This window comes from Malurus melanocephalus, unplaced genomic scaffold (assembly GCF_030028575.1).
Source record: "Malurus melanocephalus ecotype Western Australia unplaced genomic scaffold, MMel_1.1 scaffold_276, whole genome shotgun sequence".
Classification (NCBI taxonomy): Eukaryota; Metazoa; Chordata; class Aves; order Passeriformes; family Maluridae; genus Malurus; species Malurus melanocephalus.
In genome coordinates this window covers 816,158-838,040 of record NW_026623508.1, presented here as the reverse complement: position 1 = coordinate 838,040, position 21,883 = coordinate 816,158, and the positions used below count along the sequence as shown (strand labels likewise).

The 21,883-nt window shown below is 38.9% G+C and overlaps 1 protein-coding gene across 2 annotated transcripts in view; it reads left to right on the top strand.

Annotated features, from left to right (window-relative positions):
• The first annotated feature begins 7,104 nt into the window (after positions 1–7,104).
• Positions 7,105–21,883, top strand: part of GALNTL6 (polypeptide N-acetylgalactosaminyltransferase like 6) — a 70,729-nt gene continuing 55,950 nt past the window's right edge. The window contains exon 1 of one of the 2 annotated variants that reach the window (XM_057376267.1): positions 7,105–7,282. In XM_057376267.1, the coding sequence (XP_057232250.1) occupies positions 7,137–7,282 (146 nt within the window). In that variant the 5' untranslated portion in view covers positions 7,105–7,136. Of the gene's footprint in view, positions 7,283–16,844; positions 17,142–21,883 lie in introns of those variants that run through there. The other variant, XM_057376268.1, reaches the window with a different exon arrangement.

Below are 21,883 nucleotides of genomic sequence, written 5' to 3'. Positions count from 1 at the left end.
CCCTGGGCTGCAGGAGCCAGAGAATGGATGAATATCCTGCAGCTGCTTTGGCCATTATATCATGGATGGCAGGTTGCCAGTAGCAACTGCAGCAGAGTGTCAGTGTCTTCCTCTGTGTGATAAAACATAGAATATTTGCACTTTCTGAACCATCTCAGGAGAATTTGTGGCAGAGTTTAGAGGACTTGAAGTGACAAGAGATGGAAGCAGACGAGCTGCTTGCAGGTTGTGTGCCAACCTGTCCTTCTGTTGGCTCCTCCAGGCTTGGCATGACTGACGCTGTTTTTGCCCTTCTTTCTAGAACATTTAAAAGAGAAGCTGGAGGAATACATGGTCCGTTTTGCCAAGGTGAGGATTGTCCGTACCAAGAAGCGAGAAGGGCTCATTCGGACCAGACTGTTGGGAGCCTCGCTGGCTAGAGGAGAAGTCCTGACATTCCTGGATTCCCATTGCGAAGTCAATGTGAATTGGCTGCCTCCCTTGCTTAGTAAGTGTTTRAGTGTTCATCACATGCTGAAATCAGAACATACAACCAACAGTTCTCCCACAGCAAGCAGGATACACRCTGTATTGACGTGTTTGGAGTTCTGCTGCACAGTGTCAGTGTGAGAGAGAACGCCAAGAAATGTGAGCAGCTGCATTTTTCTTTCTTGAGACTAAAGAATGACTAAAATATTTCAAATATTTAAAAATATTGCTTTAGCTTACTTTAGTTGCAATTTATTTCATTATTACTACTACTAAATATACTACTAAATCTAGTATTACGCTATGTCCTTACTACACACCTGCAAAGTTTTGTTATGCAGGTGTTGTACTCCTTCCTAGCCTTCCACGTTGCATTAAACCAGTTTTTGCTGTAAATATATCCAAGGCCTCAGTGTTAAATCYGATAGCAACAGCATTCACATCAGGAAGCTCAGAAAGAATGATTTGCTATTGACTGCTTTGCTGGATTCCAGCTGCAGCCAGCAAAGCTCCATTAGTTAAGGGAATGGGAAGAATCAATTGTTGTAGTCTAGGATTTTACTTCAGGAAAGAAAGTCCTCTTTTCTACACACCTGACTACATGCAAAGTATATATGCTTTGCAAAGTGAGTGCTTTTTGCTACCATAACCAAAGAAAATTTCTGAGAGGCCTAATAAATTTGTGTTTATTCTAAAAAGTCTGCTGTAAGTACACAAAAGGTTTTGGTTTCACTAATTAATATTTTTTTTCTTGAATTTTGTTGTTAGGACTATTGGGCCACACAATAAGCTGAGAAAGCATTTGCAGCAAGAATCTGTGCTGTTCTGCTAATGAGCCATCAGTAGAGACCAAGAAAAATACTAATTACTAGRTTATCTTCAGATCAGTAACAAGATAATACAGAAAATTTCAAATTTTTATCCTTTCTGGCTTCCATATCCAATCATGCACACAGTCTTTCCTCTTGTTTCCCCTTTGCCCTCAGTCACAACATCCATGTCTTCATGTGAAGCACAAATGGCATAAAGGAGCAGAGGGAAATACATCCCCAACAAGTAGCCATTAAACACTCCTGAGTACTCTGTATATACAGCCACCTTTCCTTTGCCTTCTCATTTTGTCCCACTGCATAAAATCCATTGCCACAAATTTAAAAGAGTCTTACAGAGCTTCTTACTCTTGTCCTCTGAAGTCTTTTGCATCTATTTTGCACACATAAGCACGAGAAAATTGAAAGTTGCAAAACCAGTTCCTTTTCTTGCTTTCTTATCTGAAATGAATAATAGTATCAATAAGATTGGAAAAGACCTGCAAGACCATCGAGTCCAACCTTTGATCTAATCCCATAACCAGTAAACAATATCACAAAGTACCATGTACACCATTTTTTTAACACTTCTAGGGACAATGAGCCCAYCACTTCCCTGAGCAGCCTGTTCCAATGCTTAACTACTCTCTCAATGAAGAAATTTTTCCTGATAGACAGTCTGACCCTCTCCTGATGCAACTTGAGGTCAGTTCCCCTTATTCTCTCACTAGGAGAAGAGACTGACTCCCACCTCACCAAAACCTCCTTTCAAGCAGCTGTAGAGTGTGATCAGGTCTTCCCTGAGCCTCTTTTTCTCCAGGCTAAACATCCCCAGCTCCCTCAGCCGTTCCTCATGGGACTTCTGCTCCAGACCCTCACCAACTCCATTGCCCTTCTGTGGTCACACTCCAGACCCTCAATGCCTTCCTCTAACGAGGGGCCCAAAACTGGACACAGCACTCGAGGAGTGGTCTCACAATTGCTGAGTACAGGGGAATAATCCCTGCCCTGGTCCTACTGGCCACACTTTTGGTGATCCAAGCCAGGAAGCCATTGGCCTTCTTGGCCACCTGGGCACAGCTGGCTCATGTCCAGTTGCTGTCACCAGCACCCCCAGGTCCTTTTCCACTGGGCCACTTCCCAGATGTGCAGCTGTAAGCCTGTAGCGCTGACTGGGGTTGTAAGAACCCAATGGCCTCAGCCCTTGATCCACTCCAGATCCCTCTGTAGAACCTTCATGCCCTCCAGCAGACTGACACTCCCATTCCACTTGGTGTTCTCTGCAACCTGGCTGAGGGTGCGTTTGATCCCCTCATCTAGATCATTGATAAAGATGTTAAAAAATACTGGCCCCAGTACTGATTGCCTGGGGAAAAACACTCCCAGTGTTCCACCAGCTGGATTTAGCTTCATTTACCACCACTCTCTGGACTGTCCAGCCAGCCAGTTTTTTATCCAATGCAGAGTGCATCTGTYTAAGCTGGCAATTTCTCCAGGAGAATGCTGTGAGAGACAATATCAAAGGCTTTACTGAAGTCAAYATCCACAGTCTTTCCCCACATCCCCTAGACAGGTTACCTCTTTATAGTAGAAGATAATGTTAGTCAGGCAGGACCAGGCTTTCATAAACCCATCCTGGCTGGGCCTGAATCCCCTAGCCTGTGTGATCTCACTTAAGATTATCTGTTCCATACATCTAGCTGGATTTCACCCTTTAAAAGCTGAAAAATAAATGGTGACAAAGTAATCACAATTGCAGCTAGGTTGCACTTGGCCATTGAAGGCCTCAATCCAGAAAACTGGAAAGATGAGAGAAACTTCCTCAATGCCCAGTTCTCGTTAGCTGTCGAGATAGAATGCAGAAGATCTCATTCCRCACATAGTAGAATACCCATAGATAAACAACCAGACAGAGGATCTAGAAATGAATCTTGAGGAATATTGAAGCCCAGAATCAAATCTGCTTTATTTTGAAAGAAAAAGTAGAGCATTACATGAAGGACAAATGGAAAATGAACACACATCTCGTTTAGTCTCCCTGTGCCCTGTTTTTCTAAAGGGATTGAGAGAACTTTCTTATAAACTTCAGACAGCAAATCAGATGACACCTGGCTGCTAATAATAGTAAAGCTAATGTATATTTTCAAGTATTTATCTGAAGTTATATCTTGTGATTCACTGAACATTGTGTGTGGCTGAAAGTCATTCAGGGAAACCACAACAGAGGACATGTTGAGTGTTTATTGCTTTGAAGCTGCCCTATTTTAGCTGTGATTGTATTTGCCATGTGTAGTGAAAAATCCTCAACAAGTATATGGTTCAGCCCTGCTCTGGACTGTCAGTCTTAACTGAGAGGGGCAATAGTTTCTGATGTTCCAAACCACGTTTTGTTCAAAATGAGACCTTCAAAATTACAGGAAGGGGAAGGAAGTGAGGAAACCAAAAACAATCACTTAAAGAGGGTTCTCAGAGCTATCTAGGTATCTAACTTATATTTTCTGAATTGACTATCAGCTTTTAGACCAAAGGAAGATCGAGTTATTTTGCTACTTTTAGGGTATCTAAATGGCTTTGTGGAGCTCAGCCRCAATTGTTTTCAGTTACAGTCCTTTGTTTTGTTTTCTTAAAAATAGGTGTAAAATGTCTTTATTTTCTTTAAACTTCATTTAGTTTATTTCTTTAGCTTAAATGGGCTCTTAAGCTTAGGTAAGACACTGTGAGATACTAGAGAGTTTTGACGAATGCTCACTGAGTAGGCAGCTGTAGTGATGTAAAAAGGTTGGCAAACACAGCTGTTTGTTGTTACTCCTCAGCAGAAGGAAAGTTGTGACTTGGGCTCCAGCAGTTGACAGTTTAATGCAGTGTAAAGCCATGCATATTGCAGGTAAGAAACTGAATGGCAAACCAAAAAGGTGCAGGCACTTATTTCCTTCCTKGTTTTGCTGCAGGGGCAGCAAGATGAGAGATGAACAGTAGATCAGTAGTGACATAGGCTACCAGAAGCGGGTTTGTTAAAACAGATTTTTTTCCTGATCAAGAATTAAAAATATGTCATGATTGGATTATGCTCAGCAAATTATCAAAACACCTGCTTGTTATCCATCTTCACAACATTTTTATGACATCTTGCTTAACAGTGGAGAAACTGAGGGTACAACTGCTTATGAAAACTCAGAAAACAAGAGATAATTTGCTAAGTCATTTAAATGTTGTCTGTATCTGTAGGACATAGGACAATRAAAATACTTGTGTTGAAAAATTGCAAAGATAAGATTATTTGCAATTTGGCATTGTTACTTTATCCAGCCCAATTTGAAACGTGTTTGAAATTAAAGAGGTACCTCTTTCTCATAAAAGTTAAACCTATGTTTTTGAGATAGTGACTCATCCAGTACTGAAAACTTATGTTTATTGCCATGTATGCTTACTCTGCTCGATCCTAAAAGGGTTGAATTCAAATCTGCATGCATACATTGGTTAAAATTGCCAGGGAGAAAGCTCTGAACGATGTTCCCTCTYGTTCCCAGGCTTTCCCTCAAATATGCAAGATTTTTGCATGTACAGTGACGTCTATCTGTTTGTTTTTCCCTTTAACTAAAGCATATATGCAGTGAAATAATACATGGATATTTTCAGACCAACAGTAATCTGTGAGGAGATGAGGAGCAAAGGTAATAGAAGAGGAACTGCAAAGCATTTCAGCTGTGGCTTTCCATGTCTAGCATTAGGAGCAGGTGGAGTAAAGAGCAGTGGCTGATAAAGGCAGCAGCAGGTTTGCATATCCAACTCTGATGCCCGCACAATTGTGAAGTGTAAGCTAGCCCTAYAGCTTTTTCTGTTTCCTAAATTCATTTGGGGGCTACATTTAAGCCTAAGAAGTATGTATGTAAAATTCATTATTTTAGGCATACTGAAGGGAAGCATTGAGGCTGCAAGTTTTGTTACTCTGTCTTTTGGTGAGCACAACCACAAACACCCTGGTTTCATCAAAAGTAGTTTGAGAAGTAAGTTCTGCAGAAACACACTAAAACAAGCAGGTAAGATTCATCATACTTGCAGAATTCTTGAGAGCTGCAGAAATGAAGACTGGGATTGAGTTTGAGCATTGCTCAAATAAATTTCCCTCTGACTTTCTCTACATGAGACCTGGAGACTTCAAATCCTTCAATGCATTTAAAGAGGGCAGCTTTTAAAGATGATGAGAAGGATGCTAAAGCCTTACGAGTCTACCTTTGACCTGCTCCAGACAAATCAATCCCATTTAGTTTCTCTCCTCCAGTCAATTTAGAAAGGGGGAATCAGAAACAGATTGTTATAAACCCTATAACTATTAGGAGGACCATCACAGGAAAGAGATTATGTAAAAGTCACTTTATATAATGATCACAGATAACACTACACAGTGTGCCAKTGAATGTAATTATATTTGGCAATGGCAACAGTAATGCAGCCATTATCTCTGAGATGAGTTTCCTAGAATTTTGTGAGAGCCTGTGCTTTGAATTAATTTCTCTGTTGAAGGATAAGGATGGAAAAACCTGCTGAACTTCCAGAGTAATTTCTCACTAGCAGTCAGCATTGATCCCTGATTTGGACAGTGTCTCTAAACTTAAACTACTGAGAATAAATATACAGACTCATGTTTTGTGAAAATAATCTACTTTTTTCATTCTAGTCCCTTAGAGGCATCGAAGCAGAATCTATATTATTAATCATTATATCAGTATTACCTGCATTCCTATCTAAGTTACTTAAATAGGAAGGCAGGTAATACTGATATAATGCCCTCTGATTATTTTTTGTATATTATCAAGCATCAGAAAAATCTAATCCTTAAAAACAAAAAACAAGTTTTCCACATAGGCCCTAAAATTTACTATATTGCAAAGGATCTAAGCTGCTATTCAGAGAAAAATTTCTATTATATGTGGAATTTTGAGTTTTTCGGATTTTTTGAGGGTTCATAGGGTAATTTTACTGTCCATTTATGTCAATGCATCTACATTTCTCTGTACTTCCTCATTTCAAACCATTATTCCTCTGCCTAGCTCTTGATGTTGGCCTATCTTCTTTACTTGTCTTTCTTTCCAGAGCTCTATAGGATGAAGCAATAGGATTCGCCAAAGCACACTTAGGCCCACCTGAGCTTAWGCTAGGGAAGGAAATTTGAATTAGCCTCACAGTTCTAATTTTTTTTTTTTTTTGAAAGCAAAACGAAACTCCTTTCTTTAGAAAGCAGGTAAAAGTGGTACTGTGGGGCCTTCTTTATAACTCAAATACTGATACAAAAAAAGGACACAAGTTCTGTTTTTCTCTTCATGTTGGAGTTTGCGTTTTATTTGGAGCATTTGAKCTCCAAGCTGATGCACACTACAGCCACAGGAACAGTGACTGAATGGTTGCAAGGGCTGAGATTCACATTTAGGARCAAATCTCTCTCACAGGGGTTTGCCATACACACTCCCCATAGATGAAGAAGTATTTTTGCAATTTGCTTGCTGGCTTGTTCCATAGCTGACAGACTGGGGACAGCTCAGAGTAGCAACGTGAGAGAGGTACAGATGACTGGACTCTTGTTGGCCTCACAGGGATATGCTTCCCCTTAAAGAACCGTAAATACTTCTAATCATTGCCCAAATGCATTATTCTGCTTTAAATAAAGGTTTGATACAGATTTGAAAAATGAAATTATTTGGGGGGGCCATAGGGCACAAAGCAAACAATATTCAAACATCAGAAACCTGTGGGATTCACTTTGCAGTAATATGATAGATGGCTTGACTAGACATGCCATTTCCTATTTTCTACTTTCATTTTTCAGACCAGATTGCACTTAACCACAAAACCATCGTGTGTCCTATGATCGATGTCATTGACCACAATCACTTTGGCTACGAGGCACAGGCGGGGGATGCCATGCGAGGAGCTTTTGACTGGGAAATGTACTACAAAAGAATACCGATTCCTCCAGAGCTCCAGAGAGCTGATCCCAGCGACCCCTTTGAGTAAGTAGCAATAAAGGGGAGAGTGGGAACATGAAGAAGAGCAAGCAAAAATGTAACTGTAGCAGAATAATCCAAGCCCAGAGATTTCCATGCAGGCCGCTTTCTACTAATGAAAGATAATAGGAGAAAACAGCTTCTATTCAGGTTTATAAAACCTGAAAACTAGGAAGAAGATCAAGGCAACAATTTTCAGAATTCACAAGCTGTGCCTGGAAACACAACCTGGCTCAGTGGTTGTACATAAAAGAAACAGGCAAATACTTGTAATTAAATATAGGCATCGGACAAGAAGTGATTGCRATTACAGGTGTCCTGTTTAATTGACAGAACACTTTATTTAATGTTTTATTTGCTGGAGGTTGATGCAATATTAGCATCAGTAGCTGAGTCCTTGTTATACCAGCAGATGCTTTGTTTATAACTGGTGATATGGCTGCTGTATATATAGTGCTGTTGCTTAAACATACAACTGTCAAACCTGAACAGGGTCAAGATGATTTGTAAATAGTTTTAGATAAGACAGCCTCTGATCCCAGTAGTGTAGGGATCAGCTCATCCACAGGAATGTTCTTCTTTTCACAAAAGTAGATCTTTTTTTCTTATCTTTTCTTATAATTATTTTCATGTAAGGATCAGCTAGGACTAATCCATATCAACAGAGAAAGGACAGACAGATGTTGTTCTAATGTGGGAAATTCTCCAGGTCTCTCATGCAGGCACATCCCAGCAGGGCTGCCAGGGTGTGGGCTTTGACATTTGTTAGCTCTGGCTGAACCTCCACACTGTAGGTTCTGGCAGTTTRAAACTTCAGCATATTCCCCTTCCCAGGGAAGCAAAACCTGGAAATGGTAGCAACAGAAAACCTTTGTCTCTGACCCAGGCTCTGCWCTGTTTTGAAGTAATGAATCTAATTCATGCAGAGATTGACCATAATATCCAAGGAATGACTGGCTCTGTATAGGAAAGAGTAGGTAATTGTGGCATTTGTGGGCTCATTTACATTATTCTGCTTGTTTCTTTCTACTTATCTCCATCCAAGCCCTTCAGTTTTCATCTTGCATTAGGGTAAGTGCAGTACTTTTTATCAGATGCCAATGTGACCACTTGTCACTGGTGGAGTGGGAGCTTCAGGCAAGCCCTGCGTCAGCCTCAGATTTTTGGCAGCAGCTTAAATTTAGGTGGACCACAACTAAAATCGCTCCAGCCCRCAAGTTCTAAGGATGGTTGATCTGGTTTATTATAAAATGAGTTATTTATTGAATAGACAGGAGATAGCAGACAAATGTACTTAAACAGAGTTACTTACTACACAATATAAAACAGAGAACTAGTTCATTACATAAAACAGTGCATGATATCAAGATACGAGATTAAAGCTAGCAAAAAACTAGTATACATTAGRAGTCAATGTAATTTACCACCAAAATAATGAAGGTGTACACAGTCTTCACTCAGCTCCCGGGAGAGTAGCCACAAAGTAGGCATCCCAACTGTGGGGAGAAAGCCCCACACATTTCCATGGAATCTGCAGAAGATTTTTGCTTTGTGAAAGTTGAGTGTAGCTTTTATAATTTGTAAAGTGAAGTGCCTGTCAGAAATTCCTTCTTACCTTTCCAGATCTCCCTTCCACAGCAAGATCTCTATTGTTAGCTGGAAGCGTTGCTTCTCGGGTGCCAAGTTCCTGATTGAGTTATTTCACCAATTAGCAAGCTCTTGTTAGGGGTGAGGTGCCCTGAGTTATTTCACCAGTTACAAGCAGTAGATAAGCTCTTCTGAGGGGTGAGATGCCCTGCTGTGCCATTCCRCAGCAGAGATGCAGCTGGTGCAATCACTTAACACTCCAGAGCTGCTACAACTTCCCTTGCTCTTTGTCCTCTGAACAGCTGTAGTTCCTTGGCACTTACTGAAAGTAACCACTGTATAATTTGGTTCAGCATTCGAAGTTTGAGTATAAGTAAAACTTCTCTGTTGCCAGCATAGCTACAGGGTTGCTTAGCCGTTTCACATTTGCCATTTGTAGTATGCATCTTGTAGTATCTTATTTCAAAGATAAGAAAGGCTTGAAGAAGAGCCACTCATAGGAAACTTCCTAGAAAGAGGAGGTTTTGTGCAGTCAGAGCAGACATGGTTTTGCATGACCTGCTGTTCCAACCAGCGTGGCAGCCGTTGATACCCACCTTGCCCTGCCAGCATAAGACACAGGCAGATAAATGACTTCTCAAGGACCTACCTGCAGGACAATGCAGCCTGTAAATCTCTTGTGATCTGAGTAGTTGTCAGGTGGAAWGGCTTTCCAGTTCTTACACGAATCAGTGAGAGTGTTCCTTTGTTTTCCCCGTAACAGGATGTGCATCGGAGTGGTGCTGCTGGAAAAGCACCATGTCTGTCCCTACATATTCCAGCACGACTGAAGGCTGGCTGAGCTAGARCAATATGCTTGCTTAAAAGTACCCTCTGCCTAAAATGTCAAATGGGAATAGAAGTATTTTAAATAATCAGTATGAATTTTGCTTGGTTGAGAAATTATTGTCTAATTCAAAGTCAGTACTATTATTCTCTTAGGGCCTTCTCTGCTGAGACCTCAAGCTTTTAATACCTTGCTTACAGCAAATACAGTAAACGTTGCAAATCATTTTACCTATCAGTGACTAAATTGACCAAGACAGCTTCTATGAAATTTTTCCAGAACAGTTTTCCTTTAGATACATATACACTAAAATTCAAAATTTCTTCAGCCCGCAACATAATTATTAGGCTACTGTTTTGTAAGCAGTAGGGTTTTTTTTTTTTAATTTAGGTTAAATATTTTACTGTTGTTATCGTAATAGCTTATTTCTTGCTAGCAGAGTCAGATCTGAGATGATCCCTAATGAACTGGAAAATTGCCAGCATTTTTAGTAAAACCCCAGCAAATAATGGATACTTGATCCAAAAAGTGCGCTGATGAGTTTTTCTCCTCACTTAAAATGCCAACGCAGTATATATGTGAAGCAGAAAAGGTCACATCAGACTAAGAAATAATGTACATAAAACCAGATCAAACTACAGAAGGCCTAAGAGCAGTGGTTGTATTATCTGCATGGTACATTTGCTTTCCATCTGCACACGATCAAAGTGCTGCTGCAGCAGACACCAGCAGCGTGTTTGCAGCTGACACAACCAACTGAAGTGTTGTCAGGTAGGCTCTTGGTATGACAGGAGCACGGCTCTTACTGAGCTCCAAAGCCAGCTCAGCTGGTGTTCTGGAATTAATCTTTTCCCACATTTAAATTTTTTTAATTGTATTTTACTGTGGTCAGTAAAACCAGGTGCTCTCCTGTTSGATGCCATCTATCTCAACACAGTCTTCCAGTTCAAAATCCCTCTTGTGGAGAAGAGACTTTCTCATTCATTTGTGGTGTGAGTGTAGTCATGGATTATTGTTCCTATACCTGCTGTGCCTCTTGGGCTGGTATTTCTATCCTTCTCTGAGACAGAACTTGGAGCTTCATTGCAGCTCTCAGCTTTTTCTAGTGAGTCCTTTCACCCATCCTCAGGCCCTCTGCAGTTGTTCACAACAATTAGCTTTACACCAAGATTTGGCTTGACATTTATGACTTCAGGACTGTAAAAAACACTCAAAAGCTTCCAGAGTCAAATTCACGTACAGATGATGTACTAGCACCAACTGGGGAGTCACATGACAAATTTGTAGCTGGACTTGGATCAGGCAGCATTCATCCACAAATATTATCAGTTTAGTTCACCTATAGTTTGTCATTGGCCATGCCAAATTTCCTATTTCCCAAATTTCAGTTTCACTGAACCAAACTACAGCCATATAAAATGTATTTTCAGTCAAAGCTCCCTTATGAATTATTGGATATTTTTCTATGCTCATTGTAGCATATAGGAAARTTTAACAACTATTACATAAATGGGTCTCATGTGGCTTTTAAGATTAGCTATTTTTCTGAAAGATCTGTGTGACTATTTTTCAGAATGTGTTGAATCCTTATAGGCATGGAAGTTGGACTTCTGCCCTCATAATCTCCCCCTGCCTTCTCATCCAGAGACTACATCTGTGAACTCCTTGATTTCCTCTTTTCACGTGCCACAGAAACAAAAGAAGTTTTAYATTGCATTCAACTGATCTGTCGCAGTTGCAGATCATCACAATGACAGTAATGATTTTTGTCTTGCAATTCATGTACAACTACCCCAGTATACTCTAAAGGACACTTTATGCTGTTTTCCTCTGCTGCATTTGGGGTTGTGCCAACAACTCCAATTGATGCTCTGATGCATGGCTGGAAATTTTCAGACAATTGTAAAATCATCTTCATATCATGATGATGCTTGCTGTCTTGATCCCAGGATCAGTGATAATTCAGCAGAATTGGAGATGACTTGGGAAATTTCCTTCTAGTCTRTGAGCAGGGAGGATCAGAGATGTTCATCTGCTTTATGGCAAGGGTATCTTGGCTCATCATCTCCTGCTGGTTTGTTGCTGTGTCCCAGCATAGAGGTTTCAGAGCATGCCCTTACAGGACGCATAGGTTTGGGACATAAGAGCTTCTGTGTGGCTGTTTCTTTCTGTGTTTTTCTTTCTGTGGTGCAGGCACTCTGGTCTCCAGTGGAGTTTGCCTGACCCAAGCAATCGCCACTTAAACTAACAGGATAACCTTGTTGTTATAATGGACTGTGGTACATAGCATGCCAATTTATATGATTTAGTAGCCTGTCGAAGCTAAAAGCTCTGTGGAAGTTCAAAGCAGAGGTTTGATATGCCCAGGCCTGCTGGGGATGACTGCTCTTTATTTCCTGGCAGCACTTACATTGCATCAATTCATGTTATCACATGCCCAGTCTGAAAACCGGCATCAGTGTCCATCCATGCCAGCAGCAACATACTTTAACCAGACAAGAAAACATCAACTCAACTCAAAAAACTGTTTGGAAGGGGATACAGAGCTCCTTGGTGCAGTTTTATTGGTGGTGTAACTTTATGATGCAGGAGGGAGGGAAAGGTGCAGGTGACACCTGACAACATTGCTGTTGAATTGCAACTCAAGATGAAAAATTTAACCAATGAAAGAAGTGTTGTGCTATTTACTGGATGCYAAGATTCCCAGCAACTATCTGAGGAAGTTAGAAGTGTTTTGGTGAGTGGCCACTCCCTACTCTCCAAGAGCTCTTTGCCTTTCTGTAGAGTTGTGATCTCCTCACCTCCCTGAAAGGAGACAAAGCTGAAGAGTCATGTAACTCTAGCAAAGGTCTAGGACAATGATTGTACAAATACTGAGCTATTCAAGCTAGTCGAAACAATTTTGTAATATCTGACATTTTAGGTCCTGTACTCAGTTTCCTATTTATAATGTAGAAATAGAATCACTCCACCATCACAAGGCTCTCACAGTAATAGGAGGCACTTAGGTTTAATGGATGTACTTTTGGATAAAATTTTGGACATGCTCAAGGGAGGAAATTGGGTGATAGTACATTTTTCTTTTCCCTTGCATCACAGGCTCTCAGCCTTGATGTAATTTATGACCTTAATGTAGCTAGTTGTGTGTAAGATTGGAAGGTTACTTGTCATTTTCTGTTGAATTGCATATCTAAAATCACATTATTATTTTGAAAACTGTCATCAGGATGCTCTTTTATTTGAATTTGACATACTCTGCGAAATACTCTTTTTCTGCAGCTCCTTACTTTCAGTATTTAAATACATACTTTTTACAAYGTGTTGGTGCAAAGAAAGTCTTTGCTAAGACTGCATTTCAAATCTGACAAGTACTTTTGCAATTTTATTATCATTTTCTGAAGTTCAGAAAGTGCTTTGGACAATGATTTCTGTTCTATAGCTCCCAGGGCTTTATAGTCTATGTCTTTTACGGCTGATTTCTTCCTATAAACATATTCATAAAGCCTCTCACAACCAGAAACAATCATCTATTTTTTTAAAGCTTGAGTATAATCTACTGTTTTGAACTCTGCTATAGGAATGTTTTATGCAAAGGCATTATTCTACAGTAAAGCAGTCTCCAACCAGTGTGAGTTTGTGTAAGTTACAGTCTTGAGCTATTGTTTTGACAAGCTGTGGTCTGTAAAAGACTATTAGCGGAAATAACAATAGTGGATATAACAATACCTTTTACAAACTGTCATCCACCCATGGTCCCCTGAAATCTCAGAATTTTTTTCAATGAAAAATACTGACACTAACATAGAATTTGTGAGTATGCATATGCTCATATTGAATCATTTTCTCCTTCCTTTGATAGGATTTCAGTGTAGGTATTCTGTACAACATTTTCTCTGAGGACTAGTGCAGAAGAGACAGCTCTACAGAGAGTGAAACCTGTCAGAATTTAGAAAAAAAAATCAATGATAAAAAGCTGCTTCTAGTTTAATTTTAAATTTCAATCAAGGAAATGAATCACTAGTTGCATTCTGCATGCTAGTTGAATGGGGTAGATTCAGATTTGATACACCTTTCACTAAAATGGTTATAGTGGCTCATGCTGTCCAAGATAAAGGAGTGCTAATTTTGTTTCTCAGGCCTAAACTCATATTTCAAATTTTCTTTAACATTTAGATCATCATATTTTAGCATAAAAATGTAAATATCTTGAATATAATGCTTCTGGAGCTGTTAGTGTGGTACATCACACAAGAATTAACTTCATAGATTGATAGTCTATATGCACATATGCTGGGGTAGATTCTTGGAATGGGTCACCAAAACTACCAGTAATTAGAAAATTAGGTAGCTTCTGGACATGATTTTAATATGTCTTTACATAAAAAAAAGCTAGGATGGTGGCCAAGAAGAAGACAGAGATATGTTGCTCAGTGCATACAGGTGAGCTGTTTAAAAATACCACCATGCTGTTGATACAGATGGCTTTACTTTAAAAATTAAAAAATCATGTCTGAACATTTTTCCATAAAGAAAATGGAATCACCTTTTTAAAGCAATTATTTCTATTCTTAATTATATGTTTTTAAGCCATTTTCTTTATTACTTTCATGCAGAATTTGGTGACACCTATTGGTTCTAAGAAAAAGAAAACCAACACCCTTTTCTTATAGATCTTATAGTGCATGTCAGCATGAAGTTGGGAGTGACCTCTGCATCCACTTGGTTATTGGGGTTTATTTAAGGAATGATCTGTTGCTGTCTAAAACCTCAGTCTAGTGCTGCAGTGCTTCCAACAGCGCAAAGAACGAAGATTGAACCAATCAATTTTATGGGATCACTCTGTGCCAAGTCGCTTTCAAATGTGTACATTGAAGGCGGCTCCACACCTGCTTGTTGGCCCAAGTTCGTTAATCCTCTGTAGCACCTGTACAGTGTGAGCAGTTGGGTTGGCTGGGATGTCCATGTATCATTTAGCCCTTGTCCTGCAGGGTCTGTAGGGTCTGCAGGCACTCCACAGGATCACAGTGCTTTTCCTCCAGTGCCTGTGGTTCTTTCTTCGGAGGCAGGCTTCAACTGAGCATGACAGAAGCATCTTCACCTGCCAATATATACCTTGTGACCTGTTGTCTCTGCATGAATAATTCTGACTGTCCAGCTACCTTGGTCTAGGAGCCCCTTAGCCCTGAGGTGATAAGATTTTACTGACTTCCACTCTGAAACATTTTCCAGCACACATGCAATGTGTGCGGGAAGCATAAAAAAGAGGGAGATGGGAAAGAAATTTTTACATAGACAGTGTTTGTACTATTCTTACAATATCCAATCAGAAACTTTCCTGCCATACTTTAACCCCTTCAGATTTTAAATCATGTACACTGTGCAGTGAATACTTGAGGACTCATATCAGAAAAGTTCATCATTAATTTTCAAATAAATAATAATCTTTTCTTCAGTCACTCTTAATAAAGTTTTATAGATACCTGATGATTATCTTTGCTCCTCTGCAGATTGTTTCCATCCTGAGAGCATACAGCACCAAGCAAAGTCTTACGATGCATGGTAGAATAGATGGGTGACTTTGCCTCTTTGAGACTGTTCCTGTTTACATTTCCTTGACAGTATTGATTCATGCCAGCCTTGTGCTCTGGCGTAACCTCCACATCATTTTCTGCAGAGCTGATATCTAGCCAAGTGTTCATTATCCTCCTCTTGTAATTCACATTTTACATATGTAAAGGCAAGGCATTTATCTTCATATCTATTTCAAGTGCCATGTCAAAAAGGGTGATCTGTCTTCATTATCTATTGATAATGTATTTTGTATCTGCACATTTGGAATTTTATCCTTTTTTTGTTTCTTTACTTCACTTCTCGAATTTGCTAATATTTTTTAATTCTGGCTAACCCTCCAGTTGCTTAGAGTGTATTACCATGTTACTTGAGCTTTACTTGAGGTTTGTGCAAACGGCAAATTCTGTTCTAAATCCTGATTATAATAATGTCTGATTGGTCCATGCCAGAAATCAAGGTATGCAAAGTCCCTGGCTTTCCAACAATCTGTTTTCTCAGCCAGACATGCAGCATGTACCACACTGTGGCCCTTCAAAATTTTTCAGCTTCCCACTAAGCAAACCTTTATGAAATAGTACCAAAGTATTGCTCTTAGGTACATTTCCAGCCTTGAGATAAGAGATCTAGGACTTCATGGGCACATGTTCCAATCTGAGCCACCTATGCACTCTCCATGGAGCTGCTGAATTGCACTGTGCAAATTTTAATGCAACACTGAGCTGAATCAGGTGCAGGACAATGTCTTCAGATAATCTTAAAACAATTTTCATTTTGGTGCTGGATTATAGGATAACAGCAGATTTTGCATCTCTCTGACAGAAATTATGTACCTTCCATATTTCTGCGGTTTTTAATCCGGGCAGTTTATCTGTGAATCAGATTCTTTATTTCAGACTTGAGTGAGAAAAGAAAATACTGTCTTAGGAGAGTTCAGTATAGGTAATGACATGATGAGGACCTTATTCTGAATTATCCCCAGACAAACCAGCATCTGTTTCATTTTCAGGTAAGTAACCAAAATATCATTATTCTAGCTGGAAGACAAGTTGTTGTCAAGAGGCAAAGGTAAATGCCTCCTGCAACCTGTGAAGTAAAAGTTATGATAAACACTCTGAATTTTGCTGCATTAGTTTATTTATAAAATGCTATGCATGTCTCTTGATAGGCCAGGAGCAAATGAGATTCGAAAGAGTTGACATTAGTTCTTCCTTAAACTGCCAAGACAGTACTCTTTGTCAGAGAACAAGATTCTTGTATGACCTTAACTCATTTGCAAATGTACCTTTTTTGTTTGTGGGAAAACAGCACAGAAATATTTCTTCAAGTGAATTATTTAGAAAATCAACCCCTCTGACTTTTTCTGAGATGGTGTATCAGTGTTATTTTCCGTGCTGGAGAGGCACTGTAGGCATGAAATTACACAAGTCCATTTGCCCCCTGCAGCGAATGAGATGCCTGCGAGGAGAGAGGAGATCCTACTCCCTCCCCTCTCCTTGTTCTCCAGCAGGAAGTTTTGCTGATGCTGCAGAACTTCCCTGTCTTTTTTATGCTCGGCCAAATAACACTTTGTTTTCCCATGAGTGCAAATACCTCATGCAGTGGACATGCAGTCAATTGGGAGCGGAGAGATGGTGGCCAGTCGGGAGGAGTACACTGGGAGAGCAGAAACAACACTTCTTTTCAAAGCATTGCGGACATGCAAAGGAACTCTCAGAACACCCAAGGAAAAGGAAAACATCAGGGAAGAATGCTTGGAGGATTGTTTTCAGTCCACTCTCTGGGGAGCACAGGGCACTGGTTTGAAGAGACTCCATGAAGGAGGCCAACGCTAAGCTCTCAGTCCACAGGAAACATTTCAAGTCCCCAGCTCTCTGCTTTGCGGTAGGTTTTAATGACCACCCCATCATGTAATGTTTTTTTCTGTCAGAATGACAGCTGAAACAGCAAAACTGTTCAAAGCACAATCTTTGTTCCTGACTTTTTCAAAGCGCATTCAGGGAAGATGAATAGTCCTTTGTTAGTCATATATATATATATATATATATATACATATAATTAGTTGCTTTGGCTTAATCATAGGGGCTCTGTTATTTCAGAGGTGTTTTGCTTTGACCTCAAACCAAACAGCATAACCAAAATAAAGAAATTGAACAAATAAATGTTCAATATAAACTATATTGCCTTAATTTTTGCACTTACAGTACTGCATTTGTTTGTACATTTTCCCATTTCTGCTACATATAGGGATATTATTATTCTGTAGCAAAGAGACGTTAAGAGACATGATTGTGTTTTTTGTAAATCACAAAATATTATTGCTGTTGCAGCCAATTTCCAGTATGAGTTCCTATAATGGTAATTTAACAGATTAATAAATTTTTAATGCCAAGGTAGAGTAATGTGGCTGTGTTAAGGGAAGTGGTAATACTTGAAAAAACATTTGCCTATGTACTGGAAGGTAATAACCTGCTCATAATTTCTGTAGGCATGAAAGGACTCAAAACTTGTCTAAGCATGGGTATTAGAGTGCCTGAAACTATTTTTTTAATACTGTCGTGGTTTTTTTAATGTGGTATAACAGGATACTGATCAAGCTTTTTAGAAATACTTGAATTTACATATTTGTGTATTATAAATTACGTTTTTTCATGACCTCTTTAGCTTTCTGCCTTATTACTTTCATTAACAGTTTGTTGGATATGAAAATATCCTAAGCTCTGCAGGCACAGTTGGCCATAGGCTGTAAGACAAGGAAGGCTGATAGATGGGCTTTAACTGCAGACAGATTTCATCTGTCTCATCTAATACTTATTAAGAAATCTAACCTCGGTTAAATTGTATTATACAAACCTTCAATTGCATCAAAGACTGTCAAATAGTTGTTTTCTGCTTTTACTGGACTTATATCTCCACCTACTGGCTGGTAGGACAAAGTGCCATTAAAATGTTCACATAAATGAAATCCAAGGAGTGTTTTTGCCTGTAAAAGTTCTTATTCATTTATAGCCAGGTGCGGTTTGTTCAAAGTTGTTTGGCCACCTGTATAATGAATCCACTGATTTTAATCACATTGTCCTATGCATATTAGCTTAGGTCTTAATAATGAAAATACGAAAGATTTTTTAAATCAGGAAAAAATAACTATTTAAACCCACATTTCAGTGGGAGTGGATGAGAATAACCATTAGCCATGTACACAGTGCACCTATAGAAATTTATTCCTGTGTAACTCAAGGTTATTAAAGATAATAGTATAACAAGAATTGTATCAGTAGAGAAATATTTTTTTAAAAAGAGAAACAGCAAGCAAAGCACTTGGATGACCCATCACGTGATTATCACTATTACTGCTGCATCCAGAAGTAAAAAAAAATAAATAAATAAATAAAAGGGGGAAGGAAAAGAAAATCCCAATGTCCATTTGGAATTTAGCAAAAAAAACAGGCTGAAATTTGGTAACAAATGTTCTGTGTCAAGGTGGACTGATAATGAGAATTTCTTTCAAAATAGTGTCATCCATTGGTAGCAATAGAGGAAAAGAAGCTGATGATCATAGATAACAATGTGATATCCAGTGTGATAACAGCMATGAAAAGGACAAATGCAATCATGGAACTTATTTTGCTTGTAGCCTTTGGCCCTGATTACAAAATGTTTCCAAATCCTAGCAGTCAGGATATCATCTTCTCACACCCTCCAGTGTATTCTGTCATCTTCTCTTGTCTTTGGGACACTAAAATTTCATCCTCATTTCTGGAGGGAGAAGGTGAGAACATTAAATAGACACAAAATTAGAGCACAAGGTGTTCTTTTATAGCTTAGTTTTCTCTAAAGATTTTGCTTTCTCATTCTTTATGATGGGGCATTCACCTCTGAAAGCTGATATCATGTCCTGTCTACCACCACCTTAAAATCTTTTGACTGGCACTTCTATTTAATTTCCATTTAATTAGCAAGTTCCTGGCTTCAGAAAGCTCCCTACTAAAGGCACATTGGTAAAATCCTATATGTAGTGAGGAAAATAAAGTACACTATTTGCTTAGTAGTCATTTAAAGAATAAATACAGTACAGTACATGATGAAACTAGAAATCTGCTGCTTGATCTGAATAATAGTAACTCACACACACACACTGTTAGTTCTGCATAGATCAGTTTAGATCCAGATATTGCATCAGGTGCATCTACAAAAAAGTCACGAGCCACTTAGAATTAAATAATTCTGCAGAAGTTTGTGTTAGGCAGTGCTAGAATTCAGATACTAAATGATGTAGGTTTCTTTTGAATTAGGTTTTTTTTTTTTCCTCTGAAGATTCTTAAAATAGTGATAATAATAACACAAAATAGGAGCATGCCCTTAAAGGAGAAGTAGCTGTCACCCAGCTGGAACAGAAATTTTCCAAAAACGGGGAAGATAACTGAAAGGAAATGGAAAGATACTTTTCTTTGTATTTGTAAACAATACAGAAACATTAATTATCTGGTGAGACAATCTCTGTAGTTCTCAAGGTAGCTGATTCTTGAATGCTTTCATTTGACTAAAATAGAAAGTTAATTATGAAACTTAATTAAATTAATTTCTTCATGTTGTGATGTTCTGGACGTAATAGAAAATCAAAAATACTGCAAGAGCAGAACTGAAGGAGAAATATATGAAGTTCAACCTGTAAAGTGGGAACACCAGCAGGACTAGAGGGCTTTCTGCAACTTGACAGCAGCAGATTTTGCCTCAGATCTCTGAAAATGCTGGTCTATCTGGAAATAAATTGAACACACCTAAGCAGTCAGGCTGTTAGAAAATATTTGATCTGTCAGATAATTCCTGGTCTGTTTCTAACGAGAACGCACATCCTGTTTCAGTCTTCACTTCATTGGCCTTCTTCAGCCTCTTTTCATAAAATACAAGCTCCATATTCCTCTGGTTGTGCTGGGGCAGCTCTAAGTTTATTTTCACATTTCTATTTTGAAAAATGCAGGCCAGGTTTGTGTGTAGCATCATACTTCATGCAATTCTCAGCAGCTGAGCTATATCTGCTGTAAAGATCTTTACTAATAGATCTTAAAGTTGTCTTTGCCCTTTCCAGAGCTTATCTGTTGCTTGTTTCTTCCATCCCTGAGCAATCTGACCTTACATTTCTCAGATGCTCAGGGGGATATTCTTGCAATTGTTCAGTTGATCCAGTCATATCTCTGATGAGGTAATGGACACGATGTGTATGGAAGAGCAGCAAGATAAGACATACTTGAAAGATTCCCTGAGAACTTTGATGTTGCTTTCCCAATACTTGAATCCATTTTCATTCAATAAGCATTGTCTCTTTTTTTCATTTCCATTTCTAATGAAGCCTGAAATTAACAGAGGTTTTTGGTTTCCTTTCTTATTTGCAACAACAATATTGACAGTAGTAGCATAGCACTGGGAATAATTATTGTAAAGCTGGAGGCAGAAGTCAAAAGTATTTAGGACAGGTCCTGGATGTTGGGAAGAGGAGTGTTGTGAGTCATTTAGTCTGTCCCAGTATAACTTACATTTAATATCTCTACATTTAATTCACTGTTTGTCTGGGGGAGAAGCAATTCACGCAAATCTTAGTTAAAAGCTATTTTCACTCTGACCTCCTTGATGGTACCACCTTACCTTAACAGAGATGCTGTTTTATTAAAAAGATGGCATAAATGCACTAATTTTATTTTTTTTTATTTCATTTTCCTATTGTGACTCGCATGTGTCATGAAAAAAATAATCCTATATTTTTAGGGGAAGAACTATAGCAGTTGATTATTCTGAAATTTTTGAAACCCCTAGATGAGCATATTCTACCAGTGAAGAAGATTTAGTAAGCAAATTTAGCAAGTTGAAAGTGTGACAGGGATGACTAGCATTTTGATATTTAAAATGCACCTTGAATATTTTGGTGTCGTGTATATTTGCTACTTGTTTAAGTAAATTTGGTGTTAGCCGTAAGGTCAGAGTCTGTTGATATTTACACTGGAGAATTCTGCCTTTCTGAGCCTTTTCATCCCAGACTGGGTTTTGCCCCTTTAAGACTACTGTTAACAATATACACAGCCTTCCAGAGATACAATAGTAATGGGAAAAATAAACTTATGTTTCCTTAATCCATTCTTCAGAGTTAGGTAATTCAGTCTGAAGAATGCACTGCTTTGGAGATTCTTTTGTTGGGACACAGAAAATCTGTAGATAAAAACAATAGCTGGAGCAGTGGAGGCTCATCAGAGTGCCAGAGGCAGGCTGGTCACTGATGCACTGTCAGATCTGTTTGCTAAAACAGAACCTTGGGGATTTTCATTACAGCTTTCCTTTCTGCACATTGATATTTCTTATTTCTGAATTATTCAGCATTGCTGCTGCTTAGCCAGAGAGTGTCTCTGGAGCATAATTAGCTAAGCAATGGGTAAAAACAGGAAAAAGAAATGTCCCAATTATATATTCATTGCTTTGTGAGTGCTTGAATAGCAGTTTAAAATACCAACTGTAGTTCACAGGCACATGCAAGGCAGGGCAGGGAAACTCTGGAAAAGATATCCTCGTCTCAGTCAAGTTAATACTAAAACTCTTATGGTATAAAACAAGGAAAATGTTAAATCTTTCAAGATATGTAA